The following is a 19657-nucleotide window of genomic DNA, read 5'->3' on the forward strand; positions in this document are numbered from 1 at the left end:
GTCAATACAGATGAAATAGAGGGCTCTACCACATCAGAAAGATCATGACCATTTCAGGAGTACAAGACAATGGAGGAGAAAGCCTTTGAGTCATGTCTTAAATTTTCCTCTGATTTTCCTTGTCTTTGATGATAAAGGATGTGAATGTAGCATTCTCCCAAGGCTAGAATGCAGTAATCTTATATGTTTTCTTCATGGTTTTTAAGAATGCGCGTAAGAAATTGGTGAAGTTTTTTTTTTTCAATTTCTTTTTGGGAATCCTTTGGGAATGCATGGAATGGGAAATTTCACAGTTATTTTAAACAGTGTTGCTGATGCAGGGGAAAAAAAATCCACAGTTGTTGACCAGTCATTGCTTGGTAATTGTTTTCTTCAAAAGAAAAGTTAGAACTGAATATATCAATATAGTCTTAATCGCTGTAGAAAGTAAAAATAATAGATATTTGAGTGTTTTTGAGTAAAGAATACATCTGAGAGTTAAATTCAACTCTGTACTAATAATGAAAATAGTAATGAAGCTTGACTGCATCTTAAGCAATTCTTTTAAAAGGAGTAGCAATGATCCTCAAACATATTTTGGGGGTTTTGTAGTTCATTCTGTAAAGAAAAGGGACCTGGAATTTGAGTCTAACAAAAAAAGATTAAAAAAAAAATCTTTTAAAAGCAATTTAGGTCTGTCTTATGAGAATAAGAATTCAGAGACCCAGAACAGAGAAAAACATGATTTTTGTGGAGCCCTGAGTAGCTGCTAGATAATTTGTATGTTTTTCTTTAACCAAGTGGAGCCACTTTTAGGTACATCCTTTAATTTGCCATCTAAAGAACTGCTTATTCACCTGAGCATGCTGTGGATTTCAAGTTCAAATTAGTGTGTTTTCTTGCATTCAGGCCTCAAATAACCAATTAAATGCATAAAGCAAGCTCGTGTAAGTTGTGGAGAAAGGAAACTTACAATTCTGTTTGCCTAAGGGCATGGCTGGAAAGGTTCTAAATATGAATTAAAACAAGCAATTATATTTTCTAATTCTGTTATTTGGAAAAAAATTCTGGATGTCTCACTTGAAAGTCTACCAAAATTGCCTTTAACCTTCTGAAAGAGAAATAGAACTAATGACTTGGTATACTGCCAAACAATTAGACCAGTGAACAGACATTGTTCCACCAGCATCTATTATCGGAAGTATCTGGATTTCTAAATGTCAGCTAAATAGGTTTACCCCACAAGCTAAGAGCTGACCTTTTGACACCACCTGTTCAGGAATGGGAATTTTTAAAGCAGGCTATTCTACACAGATAAAGGGTTCACAAAATTTGACCTGGAAAGATTGGTTAAAGGAATTAGTTTTGTTTAGTCTAGAAAAGAGCAGACTGAGGGAGGATGTGATTACAATCTTCCAGTACATAAAAGAATGTTATAAAGATGCTAGTGATTGGTTTTCTGTGTCCAGTTGGGGAAAAGACAAGAATAAAGATGTTAAATAGACAGATACTTAGATTGTGTATCAGGAGAAAAATTTCTAATAATAAAAATAGAGAATAAGGTGCAGACTACATAAGAAAATTCTCGTCTCATTAACTGGAAGTTTTAAAGATTAATTGGACCAACACTTGTCATTAATAGTCAAGGTTGCTAGTGTTGTTCGTGGTGTGAGGTGACTAGGTAGATGTATTACATGATCACTTAAAAGGCTTTTCCCGTGTTTCATTTTCTATAGCTGATACATTGGATACAAGACATTCTAGACTTGTCACATTGGATATGAAAATAATTGCCTAGTGGGTGGTTATTCTTTTTTTTTTTTAATTCTGATTATATGATTAAAGTAACAGTGTTACAAGGATGGAAGAATAATAGGTAAGGAAATTACAAATATTGTTTATTGGCTTTGGGTGAAGAATTATGTAAACAAGAGCAGTGAGTTTGCTAGTATGAATATCTTTTTCTCTGTTACTTGACAATTTTCATATCACACATTGTTTTCTGGCTGAGGTTAATAACAAGGACCTGAAAATTGTGATGAATAATCATCCCATATAGATATACACAGGGCTGAAGCATGGCATACCTGCTGAAAAGAACAGAAAAAACATCAAAATTATTTAATCTTTCCAAAATGTTTGTAAAAGCTCTTAAGACAGTATTGTGCAGTATGATCTGTCGCAAGCTCAATACTAACTAACAGAACAAACAAGAGAACATAGTTTATGTGTAGGCCTTTAGTACATATTGCAGGTTAATATGAAAGGGTGTGAAGGTTTTAATAGTCATTCTGTGTTGGTACCAGTTCTCTGTTGGTGGTTGAAAGTGTAACTTGCTCGCAGCTCAGTTTCTTATGTTTGATGACGACTATAAGAGCTTAAAGATATGTTAGGCATGTGCAGTCTTAGTGAAGCATTTATTTAGCTGCATAAATAAAAAGTAGTGTCAAACATCAGAGTTTTCATTTTACACATTAAGCAAACTACTTGTGTTGTAGCTCCTTGTATTTTCAGAGAATCTGTCAAAGAGCATGATAATGTTTATCTCTTTTTTTCCTCATGAGTTTAGGAACTGATTGTATTTTATATTACATACATGGTTTGTTTTGTTTTGTTTTGTTTTGTTTTCCTAGGTACTGCACAATGGACTTGTGATGGAAATGAATCATCCAACAGCTGGGAGAATAGCAGTTCCAGGTTAGATATTTAATCCTTTTTGCTAAATTAAATGCTACATGACATCCTGAGTGGTTCCGGAACTCAGCTGAGGACATGACACATCTTCACATTTCACTCAAATGAATAAAAGTTTAACCAGGCCGACATTTGTGCTTGTAGTGATTACAGTAGCAGAAAAATGGGTTAAAGCATGTGTCAGAATATCTTCTGGTTCCCATCGGTCAGTTGTCACAAAACATGAACCTGGATTTGATAATAGTTGCAAACTCCCACTGCTAGAAATGTTACTGCTGAATCATCTACATGAATATGTGAATCTGTTTTTGATTTCGTTCAATTTTGCAAGTTACCCAGGCTTCTTTTAGAGACATTTCTGTTTTAAAAACAAAAAAAATTCAAAAACTAAAAAAACCAAAACAAACAACAAAAAAAAAGAAGACAAAAGAGGAAGGAAATTTGTACTGAAGACTTAATGAAGCTCTGCAATAATGAAGTCTTAAATAGATATTTTGTACTTCCAAAGAACACAGAAGTATATACAGAAGTAATAAACTAGTCTCTCCTCTTTAAAGCTCTGAATGGATCAGGAACTGGTGTAGCTTTCCTTCCATCAGAGTTAGTTATGTAATTGGGTTAGGTTCAACCAGAGCCATTATGAACATACAGATCCTTGCAGTTGTCTTGGTTTTGATAATTGATCCTTATCTGATAATCTATTAGCTATTGGGTCAATTTTTCTACTTCTCTCTGTTTATCTCTCTCCCAGGCCACAGTGAGAATTGCTTCCTCCTTCATTCAAAGTACTAAGTCCTGTCTATTTTTACAAGAACTTCTCCTTACATTGTCATTTTCTTTGCCAGTTCCACCCTCTGACACAGCATCCAGTTGTCATCAATTTTGGTTGCCTTGAGCATATGTAGTGTTAAGAAGAATTTGACCCATAAAATTTTTCTTAATTTGCACATCCCGGAATCCCACTGGGATGCAGAAAGAATTATTTGAAAGAAACCAATCCTGTATTAGATCATGTTTTCTTCATGAACAGAGGGGGTTTTTGTGTGTGTGGATGTGTATGCTCCATATTTGCTCTTTATCACAGTTTGCGTTCCACATTTGGTCTCACTAGACTTGGATCTTTGGTTGACTGTATTAAAAAATGCATCTCTAATTTAGAGGCACATATCTGGAAACAGCAATCCTTTTTTTTTTTTTTTTTAATTTTCTTACAGAAAAGTAATCCTGGTTAATTTACCCAAAATGAAAATAAAAATAAAAGGTTTTGACTTAGTAGAAGTAGAAGTAGAAATAAAAGCCTTACAGATGGTAGAGGAAGTGTGTAAGGTTTTCATGTTGCATACAATTTATAATCTATCTTAGAGAAAGCAAATACTCCTTAAGGGGATAGCTTAAACTGCAAGAAGAGGAAAGAGATGAAAGGAATGTTCTAATGTCTGTCAGCAGCGATAGAATGTATTGGCAAGAGAGTGTTTTTACATAGGTAAGCCATAGTACTTCCCAAATCCTTAGTTATTTTTTATTTTATTAAACTAGTGACACTGCACTAAACTAAAATAAATCATCTTAGTCTCTAATGGTTTGCCATTTAGATGGACTTCTATGAAGAGTTTCTTGTATTGAAACAGATGGCTGAAATGATTATTGGATATTTGAGCAGGAAAAGTAGAATTCCTTCCTTTCCTGGCATGGAAGGATAAGGAGGGGAGAGACAGGGGAGGAAAGGGGGAAGAACACTCATTCAGTGTGAGCAGAATGGACCTATTGATATCACTGGAAAGACAGTGCATTACTCTGTCCCAAAACTAAAGTGTGTTTGGCCACTGTTGATGATAGGTAACAGAAGTACCCTGGATTTGTCCTGCTCAATACTATATCTGAAGAGTAGAGGGAAGAGTGTGCAAAAGAAAGCCTACAGTAGACAACTTCCTCTCAATGAAAGTTAAAAATAGAAGTTTGGGGTTTTTTTCCAATGTGGTTATATTTAGTATCTTGTATTTGGTAGAGAACAAGTTTACTAAGCTCTCAGTTTCTGTCTCAGGATTGCTTATTAGGAAAATTAAGGAAAATTAAGTTATTAATGTGAATGTTGAAACTGAATAGACTGAAAATGTTTTTCTTTAAAGAGACTGGGGAGATTCTGATCCCAAAATAAAAATAGGTTGCTGTTGTTTCTTAAGCATATAAGCCAGATTTTAATGTGTCCTTTAGTAATTGAATTGGACATCACACTTGAGGCTCTTGACAGAGGTGCAACTTTTGCGGCCAAGTAAAGCTGTGAGTGCAGTGACATGCATTTATTAAGTGAAGCGTACTGGCAGATTTTAGCTCCAAGTATCACAGGTGGCCTCTGTGTCTAGCATATTGATTCGCAGTAGTCCTTCTCCATGCTTGTCCTCAGTTTGAGAGTTGGTTCAAATCTGTGTATGAATCCTCCATTGTAGATCTTGTAACTTGAAATTCTGAGAGATTTTGCCATTGACATTAGTGTAGGCTACATTTTTAATGTTGGACTTGGTAACTCATACTCCTCCTTTGCTTAAATATCTTTTGTTATGGTTATTGAATTTGGTTCTTTCCTCACCTAGTCAATGTTTCTCCCTTGCCATTTTTGTGATTTCCAGCCTAAGGTATACTGTGTGCTGATAAGTGTATTATAGGGCGGTGGTGAAAAGGGAGTGGGAGAAGTACTACAAAAAACATATTTCTAGTAATTTTTCTTTTCAGAATATATCTTTATGGTACAAAAGAAAGAGATCTTGCATTTTGATATCTCTTGTTTCAAGTATTCATGAAAAATGTCTATGCACATATACATTACACTGTTGTTACTAGTATCAAGATATCTCAGATTCAAGAACAGAGGTGAAAAAGAGAATTCATTGTGTCTGACTTAGAGTGACTCTATAAAAGATTGTGAGAACGTTCTGAAAAAAAAAGTGGTTCTGTGGTAGTTCAGTAGTTTCATTAGGATAATGTTTCACAAGATAATTCTGTATATTCATGTCATGATGTTATTCTAGAACTGACATATACATACACTTGACGTATCCTATATAGAATGTGCAACACTGTGAGAGAGCCCTGCTTGAGTCATTCTTGCCAGAACTGGTTCATCTGATTGTAGGGCTGAACTAATGAATCTCTTCTGTTTCTATACCTGAAGGCAACTCAATCATCTTTAGTTTAGGGCAGTGCTCCAAAGATGATCAGGAGCTGGAGCACCTCAGCTGGAGAGGTAGAGCCAGGGGAAAAGGCAGTCTTAGGGGGGGCCTGTCAGAATCTCTCCAGCACCTATAGGAAGGTTATCAATGTGAAGAGCTGGGCTCTTCACAGCAGTGCATGGTGGGAGGATGACAGACAAGAGAAATTCAGCCTGTATATCACAAAAATCTTTTTCATCATGACAACAGCCAGGTGGTGGAGCAGGTTGCCCAGAGAGGTCATGCATACTCTGTTCTTAGAAGTTTTCAGAGAACAGCCAGCTAAAGCCAGGGACAACCTGATTTGACCTAAGACATGACTCTGATCCGACCCAAATAAGAGTGGAGTCCTCCTGAAGTCCTTTCCAACTTGGATTATGTTCTAATTCTGTGATTAACATCAGTATCTCTTCCTCAGCTCTGTTGTGCTTAGCCATCCCCACAAAAATCTGAAGAAGATATGACACAATTTAATCAAATGGGAAATGTAGAGCACAGAAAGTACACTTGGGGACAAAAAAATCATGTTTTATACAGTGCCATATTGCAGATGGCACTGGATGGCACAGAGACGCTACAGGTAAGTGAAGGGACAAAATTTTGAGAAGTTTTAGCATCTGGGTTAGTCTTGAACTACTTTGCCAACGAATAATGGACTTTTACAAGGCATGTGGGTTTCTGGAAGCCACTGAGTATTCTGAGTGCCAATATGGAGCATAATGGATGCTCCCAACCCACACTGATCACAAAGGGAAAAATAATGGATGCAATACAATCTTTCCCAAATCTTTTCAAACCTTTCAAACTTATATGGTTTAGGAAACTCAGATAATAATACGCCCAACTTCTGCATTATCTAGTCTCTAATGTTGACTTTTAAAGGCTGCCAGTTGTTTTTTAAAGTCAAAATAGTGTTTGTAATATTATTTTTATAATGAAGAGAACATGATGTGTTCAGCTGTCCCAAACAAACTAACGTTTTTAGAATTTATTAACTAGCAGGAACCTTTGTTTAATTTCTGACCCCTTCTAAGCCTTAGTAAACTGGGGATTTGGATATAAGCCTAGACTCTGGAACCATCTCTGATCAAACAGGAAACAATATAACTGTAGAAATTGTGTAAATCACCTCTTTTGGACAAAACAACTATTCTTAGTTTTGATAATGTTTATGTTGTATGTTCTTCCATCCCCATTTCCTGAGTTGATAAACACTATGTCTGTCCTTTGGTCCATGATCTGCATCAAGGATGACTTTATTGCTCAGAAAGGCCAATTTCATACCTGGCTTCATAATTTCCTTCCGTGCTCTTGAGATAAAGTGTTTGGGGGACTATTCCAAGCTCAGTTAGGAAAAATAGTGCAGGATTCCTCCTTGACATAGATTTCTTGGACTGAATTCAGGCAACTTATGTTAATTAATCAACCCACTCAGGAGAAATATCCCTTTTTCCGGTCTTCTCCTGTCACTGTGAATTACGAATATACTACTGAAACAGGAAAGAATTTTTTTTTCAGAGGTAGGCTTTTCCTGTTGTATGATTCATTAAATGGTGTCATGGTTCCATGGAGACTAATTGCTATCAATCTCTTAGAAGAAGAGGCAAAAAGTCTAATAGGACTTCCTTATTATGCCACAGATTTCTTCCTTAACCTTGGACAAACCACTTTGTGTCTTACCAAACTAATTGTTTGCAGTTTTTCAGATCTCTGTTAATAGCTGAAAACTACTTTGATTCCTCAGGGAAGGAATTTCTTGGGAAATTTGTTAATTTAAATATTTATTTCTATTTGTTATGCATGTATTTATACCTGTTTTCTTCATGTATGTGGAAGACTAGTTATAGTTAAGGAAACAATACTGGTGTGTCCATGTATTTGATCAGTGCATTTCAATACAGGGAGCAAATATGGCTGTTAGTGATACATACTATCTTTTTTTGACCATTTAATGTAAGTGTAGTAGAGGAAGTTTCAGCAGGACTAGATATAAAGCAGGGAATAGTGACTTCCACATGGAGGAAGTTTGCAGGAAATGAAGGAGGTCTGTACTCCAATCCATTGTTTCCTGCAGCTAGGAGATCCTTCAATATAATAACAACAACAACATAAAAAATCCCAAAAATTTTTTCAAGATCCTTTGCTTGAACTTCTGATCCTGCCTGCTTCTCTTCGGGTGTTGTTTTAATATGTGTCTATGTATGTCTGTATGTGTGTGTGCATGCATGCATGTGCATAACCAATGTTGATTGAAAAATTTTAATTTCACTTCACTACTTATGGTACATTGGAGACAAACAGCTTCACTAGCATTACTGTTACCTCATCCACCTTTTTTAGTCATCAGGGCTGACTGTTTATGTCTTTTACATTCACAGAGCTGATTTCAGTTTTGAGGAGTCCATGACCATTACAGGAACTTACACAAATAATGTATGACAGCTCACCTAGCTATCCTCAAAATAATTAAAAAAAAAATAATAAATATACAAACAGTATATTCATACTGATTGCAAAAACAGAAAAGAGATGGTGGGAATGGCAAGGAATATGTTATTGGCTTCAGGATTAGGTAGAAAGGCAAGTACATATTTTTAATGAATGATGCTTTAATTTGGAATCTTTCAAGATTCCTTTTAAAGTAAAACATAAATAAAAATTTTTAATATTTTTACTCCTCTGTCATATGTTTCCACAGTATTTCTCTACCACAGATTTTAAAATTTGTTATACCTCCCAGAATGATCTAAGTGCCACAGTTAATACTTTTAAAGTTGTTTCTAGAAAGAAAAGGCTGCTGTTTCTTACCTAGTTCTGGGACTTCAGTTGCTGAAGGGAATTAAGAAATAGTGGAAGTCTCAAACTAACTGAGTAGCAGTACTGACTGGGCCCAGTATTGACTGTCACTCAAGCAATGGCTCTCCAGGACTGCTGTTCAAAGTCTCTGAGCCAGACTCTTCTCTCATCAGACCCTAGGTATCTCTGTCGGTCCTTAGGATCTGGCAATCAAAGTTGTTTTTCTTGCATCACGTATTTTTTCCCAGAATCTGGAACTTCCATATAGGGAGGAAAAATGAATATTTTTCAGAGGACAAGTGGGGCGATTTTCCTGCTCTGTACATAATAAGTCAAGTAAAGTTGTGATTGAAGTATTGCTGAATGTTGGTTGGTAAATATACTTCTAGTTACAGGAGAATATTTTCTTTATATTTTCCTCCATGTGTCCTAAGATGTACTAGGATTTTCTTTTAACTGGACATAGTTGTGATGGAGAGTTAACTCAAGAGTATCACCTTGCTGTCACATGATGGGGGGAGGGAGGGAGAGAAAGCTGCAGTATTGACTGAATAACCAAATAAACTAATGAGTTTCTCACCAATGTTATTGTGCTAGAATTCAACTTTGTTTAAAATGATGTGGTATTTTCTTCTGTTTGAATGTGTTTATCACTTCTTTCTTTATAAATAACAATAACTTTGAAAGTAGTTTCTTAACCCTCACTCTGTAACAAGCACAGCCAGGTGCTCACACAGTTCAGGGTGTGAGATTATAAAGATGAACTGTGAGATTATAAAGATACGTCTGCATGCCTCGGGTGTGTTGTAAAACAGCCAACTTACTCCAACACCCATAAATTTTTCATATATCTTTATGATCTTTTATAGTTATTGGATAAGAAAAGGAATCTACTGTCAGTTAAAAAAATTTTGGTTTCATTAAATGTAAAAATATGTTTTAAACATTTAGACAATTTTACTTAATCCCTAGGACACTGAGTAGACTAATCCTCATTTGTGTTTCCTCCATATTGTCTTGACCCAAGCCTTGCCTTCCCATCAACAGTAAGAGTGATTGGACTTATGCTGTTTTCTGTGAACCTAGAATGAACAATTTTGTGGTCAGCACTGGCCATTGAGTCATGTGCTTTGCCTTTTTATCACATTGACCATAGAATGTCATCAATTTAACTCTTTCACGTATGTTTGACTGTCATTTTTCTTTTTCAAAAATCCTCAAGAGATGGAAAATTCCTCAAATATCCACATCTGTCTTTAAAGGCCTGATCAATTTAATTGTTAAAAAACTCATGGTCTCCAATTTAACAGAGAACCTTTTTTTTGTGTGTCTTTCATGAGGTTTAAGTACTTTTTGTGCCCATGAAAGTACTTACCTGACCAAAATTTCATCTAGATAACTTTTTGACAAACTATGTAGGGTGAATTGCCCAGATCTTTTCAGGTCCTTTGTGTAAGTACAGTGCAGTACAGTTTTGTAACTCTGTCTTTTTCATTGCAGTCTGTGTACTGTATGTATACAGGAAAAACTGCAGTTGTATAGAGTGCATCACAAACTTCCTGCCTGACACTGGGCAAGTCTCTTAGCCCATGAAGTTACATTTCTCACTTCTTCCTGCAATAGATTGAGAAAATAGAACTCACAATTAGCTACATGTTTTTGCAAATTATGATTATAATAGGTGAAATTTGATGATATTTTTCCTTGTAGTTTATGAAAAGAATCATTGGATAGAAATAAGGGGCAAAATAAGGCTTATACAGTTAACTTATTTGTTCATTTGATTAAGAGCCAACCAACAGTAGATAGCATGCACCTGTTGTAGGCTAGTAAATTTATCTATAACTCCTGAAGTAGAGAATATTTAAGTTCTTTTAGTCACTGTGAACTTGAAATTATTTTTGTCCCTCTTTCTTGTACTTACCACTCTTTCTAGCAAAGCCCAGCCAAGAAAGTAATGCCATGTTGCATCAGAATCAAAAACCAGAATGGTGATTTTGACCCAAGTCTTGAATATTCTAAATGATGCCTTAATAATTGGGGCTATCAAAAATAAAGCATTGCTGCCACCTCTTTTGCCCTCTTCCATTTTGTTAACTATTCTAGAGCTCTTTTGTGATTCTGGGCAAGAAGGAAATTCCCAAGAATTTTTCCAAATGTTTTGTGACTAGACGTTCCTTTTATTCTTTTACCAGATTTTATTTATCTGCTATTGCTCACCAAATTTGATCCAAATGTTGAAATTTCTTTTGTTAAACATAAACTTCTTTTTAGGCAAGTAAAACTAGCTTGTTCATCCTAACACTGTGCAAAAGGTATAAAACAAGACAGAATAGATGTGAACTAGTTTAATCCAGGATCTGTTGAAACATTAGGCATTGGGTCAAGACCTGATCAGAAAAATCCTCCTGATACAGAGTCTGTTAAGGTACAGAACAGAATTCCCTAAGAAAACACAGAATCCCTGTTTCTTTGGTTCTCTGAAACTAGACTGAACATAGAAAATTAAAGCAGGTTACCTGTATAAAAAGCAAATAAATGCTCTATTAAATGGAATTGATAATGAATTTTAAAATGTAATGTGAGTTCATTGCTTTAAATTAGTAATTTAGAGATTGTGCCTCTGGCAGGACAATAAAAAAAGTATTTTGATTTGTGTGTAAGTGGAGTGCTCCTCCTGGGTTTTGAAATAGATGCAGAGATGAAATGAGGCAGAAATTCTCAGATTAGAAAAAGCTTTTTAATATTCTTTGCAGGCTGTTTTTAGAAACATCACAAGGAACAGAAAATCAGGCCCATTTGTGAAGAGAGGCAGTACAATTTATAAACGTGTGAGGCAAACAAAATTTTAAAGCTGATGATGCACAAATACCAAATTCCAGTCATCCAGTTTATACATATTGAAAGCACAACTTCATGCACACATCTGCTATTTCAAGCCCAGGAACACAGACATACAAGCTTGTACAGACTCATAGCAATTTAATAGTATTCTAAAGAAATCACAAGGTTAGTGCTAAAAAATTAAAGCTGCAGTGCTTTGATTATGAGATTTAGATCCCTATATGAGTGAATCTATGACAAAAACTCTCCTGTAATTTGAAACATTCTAGTTTTCACATTTGTTCATACAGAAGGGGGATAGAAAAGATAAAAAAGGGCCATAGATCTTTGTGTTGGTAGTATTTACCTTTGGTACCTTAAAAGGCTGGAATAAGGACTTGTGTTGTAGTTCCTGAGAGGGAAGTTTTACTTTCTGACTTCCTCACTACTCATAAATCAATATCCCCACTCTATGATTTAGTAGTTGTTGTATCTCAAAACTGAACGTCGAGTTTAATAGCTTACTTTTCTGCTCCTCATTTTTGCTTGGATTTCCTGAGAAAAAAAAACCATCAGAAAATGCTGACCTGTGCTTCTGCTTCTTTTAGATTCAGGTACCATGCTCTAGCTTTTACTGCCTCTAAAAGTGTTGTGAGAATACATGGGTAAAATGTAGATTTGATGTGGCTGCATGGCAATGTTAGATTGCAAGAGGACACTTTAACATATCCTTTAAGCACTTTTGTAAGAATGACAGTGTAGAGAAATCTACTGGAGGAAAACAAGATAAATTGGGGGAGTAGCTTAGAATTTAAAAGAAAACCCTTGGTGTCTTCCAGTTAAGTAATTCACTTTCTAAGGGTTATTATTCTGACAGATTTTAAGCTTTTCAACATGTTAGCTAGTGTGGTGATACCTTGGAATCTTCCTTTCAGTTGACTTCAAGAAAGAAAGCAATACCTTGTTTACTACTTTAATATGTCTTTCAGATTCTCACTGCTAGAAAGCTCACCACTCAAAGCAACATCACCCATCAACAATGTCCATGAGGTGATGCTACCATTTCCACGAATTTGCCTTTACTTTTTTTACTTTTACATTTTTAATGTTTGTTGTTTTGGTTTTGGGTTTTTTTAATGTAGGAAGTTTTCACTCAGTTGCTATATTTTGAGGCATAACATATACAGGTATTTTCATAGATTGATATTCTTTTTCCCAAGCATACACAGACATGAATCAAGATCCTTCATTGATTGTGTTTAGAAGCTATAGGTCTAAAATCTTATCTTACTCTTGGAATTTAATCTTGTACTGGGCACCAGTTACAATAAAATATAATCATGTACTTCAATAACATAATTATCCATTACACTTGTATATCACATGTGACTATGTTATAAACTCTTCTACACTTGACAACCCAAGGAGGTTGTTTGGTGTTAATCTGTAGAGAGAGAAGGATTAGGTAATTATGGTGCATATAATTTATAAGTAGAGGTGATTCAGAAAATTCAGAAATATTTTTTTAGGATATAAATGTTTTTCTTTTTCCTTTTTTTTTTTTTAAACAAAATCTCGTATAAGGAAAATTATTGTAATTGAAAACTAAGTTAATCCCTGATATCATACTGAATTTTTACCTGCTTGTCTTTGAACAGTACTAATGTGTAATTTCACTAATCTTTGATATCCAAGAAAAATAATTTAAAAGCCAGGAAAAAAAATTATTTATTTATAAACCAGATTTCAAATATTGGGTACACTCAGGGAATTTACATACCCTGATGATTTACTGTGAATTCACTGTTGATGTTAAATGCCTTAGTAAATTGTGGATAATTTTTAAACTTAGGATGAATGAATTAAACAAATGTTGTCTTATTTACAGTAAAACATGTCCTCAGTAAAGTTCTCTGCTATTTTTTGAAGACTCTATTTGGAGCTTTGCCATATGATTTTTTAAAACTTACTTTAAATAGTCAACTAAAATGTTTTGTAAAATATGGAACCTAATATATGCAAAACAAAGCATTCCAATCCACAATACACTTTGTAATATACTGACTGATAATTACACAGAAATATTAAAAGGATCCATCTGTAGAGGCTCTTTAAAAAACCAAGAGATAAGATTGAAAGCTCAATCATAATTTAGTAAATCTGTGTCTTCTAGTGCTTAATGTCTTTACCAGAAGAGTTTTTAGTAGTTCAAGATTTAGTTTTATATTTGAATAATGTAACCATTACCAGAGCTTCTTCGGCCTCATTACCAGACCTCTTCTGGCCTGAAAGCCAGAATATGATATGGACAATGAAACCTACACTTCTTCATGGTTTTCTGCAATCTAAATTCAAAAGCTCTGACCGTGAACTTCCCCGTTTCCTACATTTGATGACAGCAAAGCAAGAAAGGTGGAGCCTAAGAGATGTTTTAACGAGGCTTCTACCCATCAGTAGCTTGCTGGAGTCAGCTCCAAGCAGTCACAACCAGCAGACCCAGCCCTCCACTAGACAGCTAAAGTGGTGAGGTGAGGCAGTTAGACTAGATGATACCTATAGGTCCCTTCCAACTCAACTATCCCGTTTTTTTCTATTCTGTTTTTAAAACCTCTTCATTTACATCTTCCTTAGATCTTCTGTCCACCTGTGTGTCTACCCACCTCCCTCAAAACTTATTTTCTAGCAAGAAAGACCTTTTTATTTCATCAATTTAATTTTACCGTTCCCTTTCAGTCTAGCATTAGTATTATGGATCTGTTCCACAGGCCATATTAGATGGGCACCTGACAACAAGACAGCCTTTATGATGTTTCTGTTGTATATTTGTTCTCTGATGTACACTGGGAATGTCTCCCTGAATTATGGAAGGATCTATTCCAGGTTTTTTCATAGACAAAAAATGCATTATTCTCTCTCACAGTCACAGTGTGCCCAAGACCATCAGAGGTTAAGAAACTGGGTTTGTTTGGCAGATGTTTCTTGTTATTCTGCCAATTAAGTCAACAATAGGTATTCATAATCCTGGGGAGACTTGGAGGTCATAGAAATTACAGGGCAGGCAGAATAGCTCATGCACAAATAGCTAAAAAAGAAAGCGATCTTTTGGGGATTCCCACCCACCCCTTTTATTCTGCTTGTCCTAGGGGTGGTCATCAGTCAGTGACATTGTGCATTGGCTTCAACCCTTGGTTCTGGCTGAAGTGTTCAAGGTCCTGAATGGCACGATCTCTGTTTTATTCTTTCAAGGGATATATTCTTCTACACTCGGCTTCAGTGCTTTGTCTAAGTATTTAAATGTTCTTCTCAGCAACTAGTTTAAAATAAGTTGTTGGAATACTTGTTAAGAGAGAATGGGCAGCCGCCACGGAATAGATAGCAGTTATTGTGAGGCACCATGTAGTGTAGAGCAGTCATCTGTTACTTTACCAGTATAGAGAAACTCATTAGATTCTTATTTTCTAGTCTTCTCAAAAGTTTATCCTTGCCAAACAAGACATGGAGCTGGTGGAGAGAAGCACCGACCTTAAGAGGAAAAACGGATATGGAGAAGTCACCAGAGAGCTAGTTTGTGTGCTTTGTGGCTGGGATGTTAATGGCAATTGAATGATCTCTGCAGGTAATTTAATAGAGTATACTGGACTTTTCAGATGTGGGGCACTCTCTGCCTGCCTTATGCAGTAAAGAACAGTGTGATACTACAGTCAGTCAGGTGAGACTAACAAGAATAAAGCATTACTGAAAGACAAAGCAAGAGCTTTAAAGAGAGAAAAGAAGCAGCCATGAGGCAATGAACAGTCATGAGATTTCAAGTCCACTAACAAAGCTGAATTCCCATATAAAAAATCCTTACTTAAGCATAAAAGTACTAATACATAGTGAATAAAGCATTGGCTGGGGACTGTAATGATGAGAAAAGTGTAATAAAACATTTATACTATCACTTATGGTGAAAGGAGAAGTGAAGGAGACAGAGTTGGTACAAATAATACCTAAAATATTGTAGCAGCCAATGAAAGTATTTGATATACTGTGACCCTAGAAGGAATGTGACTGTGTTTTTATCTGAACCCAAGAAACAGAAGGGCCAATATATGCCTGTCTCACAGTCACATAATCTGGCATCCACATGTACTTTTGGAGATATAAAAGATTATTTAATGAGAGACAGAAACATATATGGGGCAAATGATTCCAGCATATAGGAGATGATGCTGAAAGAAACAGAGAAATTTCTTCAAATGGCAAGGGCAGCTGAAGTGTCTAGCAAAATTACCAAAACAGTGTTATCAGTGCAGAACAGGGACAAATTAAAGGAAATTGGGAATCAGGATAAAGACAGACTGGATGGGAATGAAAGTGTTGTGTCGCACGGCATGTATTGAGTGAAACAATATGCAAGACACTAAAACCCTGTCTGGTTCCCAGCAAAAACATGTAAAAAAGTAGAGAGCATAACAAGACTTTCTGTCCAGTGTGTTGTGGCTCAGGAAATAGAGAAAGCGGTAAGATGTATGGAGGACATAGAGATTACAGTTAAAAGAAAGGTGTCCTCTGGTTGTCTTCCATAAGTCCAGATAAATCTGTTGCACAGAAGGATACAGAAGAACAATGTCAGCCTGTTTATTTTCAGAACTGTTCTTTCAGGTCTTAATCAGTTGACTCCAATTGGATAGTGAAGCCATCAGCAGCCTAATCCTACCAAGATGGTTAGTGACAACTTTAATCTGGAGAATTAGAATTCATGATGCAGGTATTTGAAGCCAAAGAGCAAATGCAGCCTGTGGAGAAGAAGTTTGACAATCAAGAGATGTTACATACACAAGGTATTAATTTCCTGAGCATGGTAGAGGAGAGAGTGTTCTCTGTGTGCGTTCTCCTTTTCAGAAAATGTAAGATCATACTTTAGGGAAGGAGACACACAAAAATGAAGTGGAAGTCAGAAATCAGCCTCAATACAGTGAGATGACTAAAATTCAGTTTTTCATAATGGCAGAGTAATAACAAATAGTTGATAACTCTACAAGAAATGACATTATTATGTCTATTGAATCTTTCAGAGAATGACTCAGATGCCTAATTGTTCCTGAGGAAAATTTGGAATAAACTGAGGATCTTCATTTAGCCAAACCTCAGAACATATTGTATGTATGTATGTCAGCACTAATAGACAATAAATAGATTGTATAAACTATCATCGGTTTAACACCTCTGTTTGTCAGGCTAAGACTTTTACCACTCTGTGATTTGAGCCATGTGACAACAGCGTCTACACCTTTTCGAAGATAATGGCCTGGTGTAAATGCTTTTGACCTGCACCCAACTTCTAAGGTGTTGCAATGTAAAATGAAGCTGGGAAGGATTCCCAGACATGTGGCTTGAAGCTGATGACAGAGCTATTAAAAGTTAATGGTCTGACAAAAGAGACAGTCAATGTCACTATGTAATAAGCAAAATATGAAGTTGAATGTAGACATGTAGAACTTGAGTAAAACTATGTTTTCTCTGTTAGTTGACATCTGGAGAGATGTCAGCAAGACCCTGGAAAAGTCAGTGCAATTAGGAAAGCACTCAAAATGAAAGCAGTCCAATGTCTATTAGACGTGGTGATTTTTTTCTGGAATTACCCAAGGTACTTAAAACAATGAGGAGATACTGCTCCTAAGATTCTATAGGGTAGCTAAAACAAAATTATTTTGTTCTGAAGAAGGTTAGGAGCAGTGCTAATGCACACCAAGCAGCCCAGAACATTTACTTAAAGACAGGAAATAAAAAGGAAACAGAGCCGTGCTTTCTGAAATGCAGTTCCCTTAATTCACCTTTCAGCACTAGCTCAAAATCTGCTATACAGAACTCGGAAAAAACTGTGGGTTTGTACTGGGGTTTTTTCTTTGCAAAATTTTAGCAGTATAATATGAAAATAAGGTACTTCCCAAGAAAATCCCTGTATATGGTAGATGCACTCGACAGGACATGCTGTCCAGAATACTAGACATGATTTTATAAGACAAAAACTGCATCTCCAGTGGTGGGCTTCACACAGACCCCTGAAGAGTAGGCAGTAGTAAATCAGCTTTTGTACCAACCATGGCAGACTGAAGGGCCACTTACCACAGGAAGTTACCCTGTTTTAGTCTGTGAGAGATGAACTGTACATGCAAAATACTTTTTTTTGAAGGAGACCTAACAGCAATCCTAGAAGACTTCGAAGGTGCCTACAGTGTGCCTGAAATATACTTCAGACCTACTGATATAGATCTGAATGAAATGTCAACCAAGAATGTGTGCCCAAATAGGAGCAAAGAAATAGCAATCTGAGGTGCTCAGACTTCTGACTGATTAGAGGAGATTGCAAAGCTTCATGAAATATCAGCCCTGGTAAAAATCCAAAGAAGAAAACAAAGAAAAATAAAAGAATAAAACCAATAGACAAGTTTTCTGCTGCAGCTGCTGTAAGGCTTGTTGGAGGACATGTGAACAAAGACGGTAACAGGAGCTAGGGCATATCTGAAAGCATATTTTGCAAAGTCTGAAGTACCAGAGTGTCTGAAAACTTAAGATGCCTAGCAGTAGACTTCAAACTTAGCACAAAATATGTCACGTTATCCTGGATGCTCAAAGGGCAACAGGAGAGTCAATCTGGCAATGAAGAGCTTGTAAACAAGAACAGTACTGGTGAGTTCTCACTTTGCATTGTTCAGTTTTCACATTCCTACCTCTCTTTCCCTTCCTTCTACCTTCTCCCTTTCTAATTTTTACCTTGACACAGATAAACCAAGTCTTCCTTGCAAAAAAGGAAACAATATACAGTGAAATGAACTAGTAAAAAATCAGTAAAAAAAGTCGATGATTTGATACCATCATGTAGATGAACGGGTCTGGTTCAGCCATCAAAAATCCACTTGCAGCAGTAATAGAAACTAAGGGCTGATGTTACTAGCAGAGGGAAATCTGAAGATAGTACCCACACAAAATCAAAATCCAAATAAAAGTAAATAAGCATTATAAAGGGAAGTAAAAAAAAGAAGTTAGTATAAACTTGATGCCAACAGAAGCTCAAAATCTCATTTCTTTCAAAAATTGTTACAGTTTGCTTGAAGGAAAAGTAAAATAAAATTACATATGGCCATGGCAATGGCAATATTGAGTTAGACTCTTGATTCATTGAGTTTCAGCAGAACTGTTCTGCAGGCTATTCTGAAGGTGTTCTGTGGTCAGAACTGGTGACTGTACAGCTGTAGCTGCATGAGAATGCAGCACTGGTGTAGGTGTTCCCACCATTCCATTACAGTGTACCTGTAAGCTGTTTATAGAGTCTTACATAACACTGCGAAAAAAATCTTTAAAAACACTGCAGATTTGTTTCTGCTTATCCCCTGTACCATTTGCAACATCAGGATAAAACCCAAAAAGTGAAAAACATTGCTCCCTTTTGATGTCAAATCCTGGGGTTGAGAGAGGAGATGCAGCCTTCCAGGAAGGTGTCTGACCTGGCAGGTTTGTTCTGTTGCTCCTCAGTGCTCTGAGAAAGTGTGTGGTATGTGCTCTACACAGGTTAAGTAAAGTTTTGTGTTCTGAACCTCACTCTGGAGAAAGAAGCATTTCATTAGGCAGCTGCCTGGAAACAACTCAATATGGAAAAGTGAGAAAGCTTGAGAGATTTTAGAGTCTCTGAGTACATAATTTCTTGCTGTTTCACACAGTTACACTTATGCAGAAATAAACTTTCCTGAAATTTCAGGCTACATTTTAACTTGCATATGTTTCTTGGAATGACAACTTTACCATGGCTAAAATCCTTCTCCCAGAGAAGAGAAACCATCCTTGCAAACCTTGCTAGAGAGTGGTTTAGTCACAGTCATCTCAGGACTGAAACTCCTTGTTGAACAAAGGCCTCGAAGTGCCATGACTGTTAGTCCACTCTGGATTTAATAGTAGTTTTGGATACCTTTGGATATGTCATGGAGAATTTTTACTCTAGATCTGTCTGCCAGTGTGTGGGTTCAGCCCCAGAAGTGAGTTTGCACAGCACTCTCCTGCACTCAGGGTGATTTCCTCAGCTCTCCAGACCCTTTGCTGCCTTGTCAAATGGTAGGTAATGCAACATCTCACTAACAGCACCACAGCTGTACACTGACAAGAAGAGTGACATCAGACCTCTTGGG

At 36.3% G+C, this 19657-nt stretch overlaps 1 protein-coding gene across 3 annotated transcripts in view; it reads left to right on the forward strand.

The window, feature by feature from the left end:
- Positions 1-19657, forward strand: part of SUGCT (succinyl-CoA:glutarate-CoA transferase) — a 347805-nt gene that overhangs the window by 288316 nt on the left and 39832 nt on the right. For all 3 annotated transcript variants that reach the window (XM_039571094.1, XM_039571099.1, XM_039571104.1), the window contains one exon: positions 2613-2676. In XM_039571094.1, coding sequence (XP_039427028.1) covers positions 2613-2676 — 64 coding nt within the window. The remainder of the gene's footprint in view (positions 1-2612; positions 2677-19657) is intronic.

Source organism: Corvus cornix, chromosome 2, assembly GCF_000738735.6.
Source record: "Corvus cornix cornix isolate S_Up_H32 chromosome 2, ASM73873v5, whole genome shotgun sequence".
Taxonomy (NCBI): Eukaryota; Metazoa; Chordata; class Aves; order Passeriformes; family Corvidae; genus Corvus; species Corvus cornix.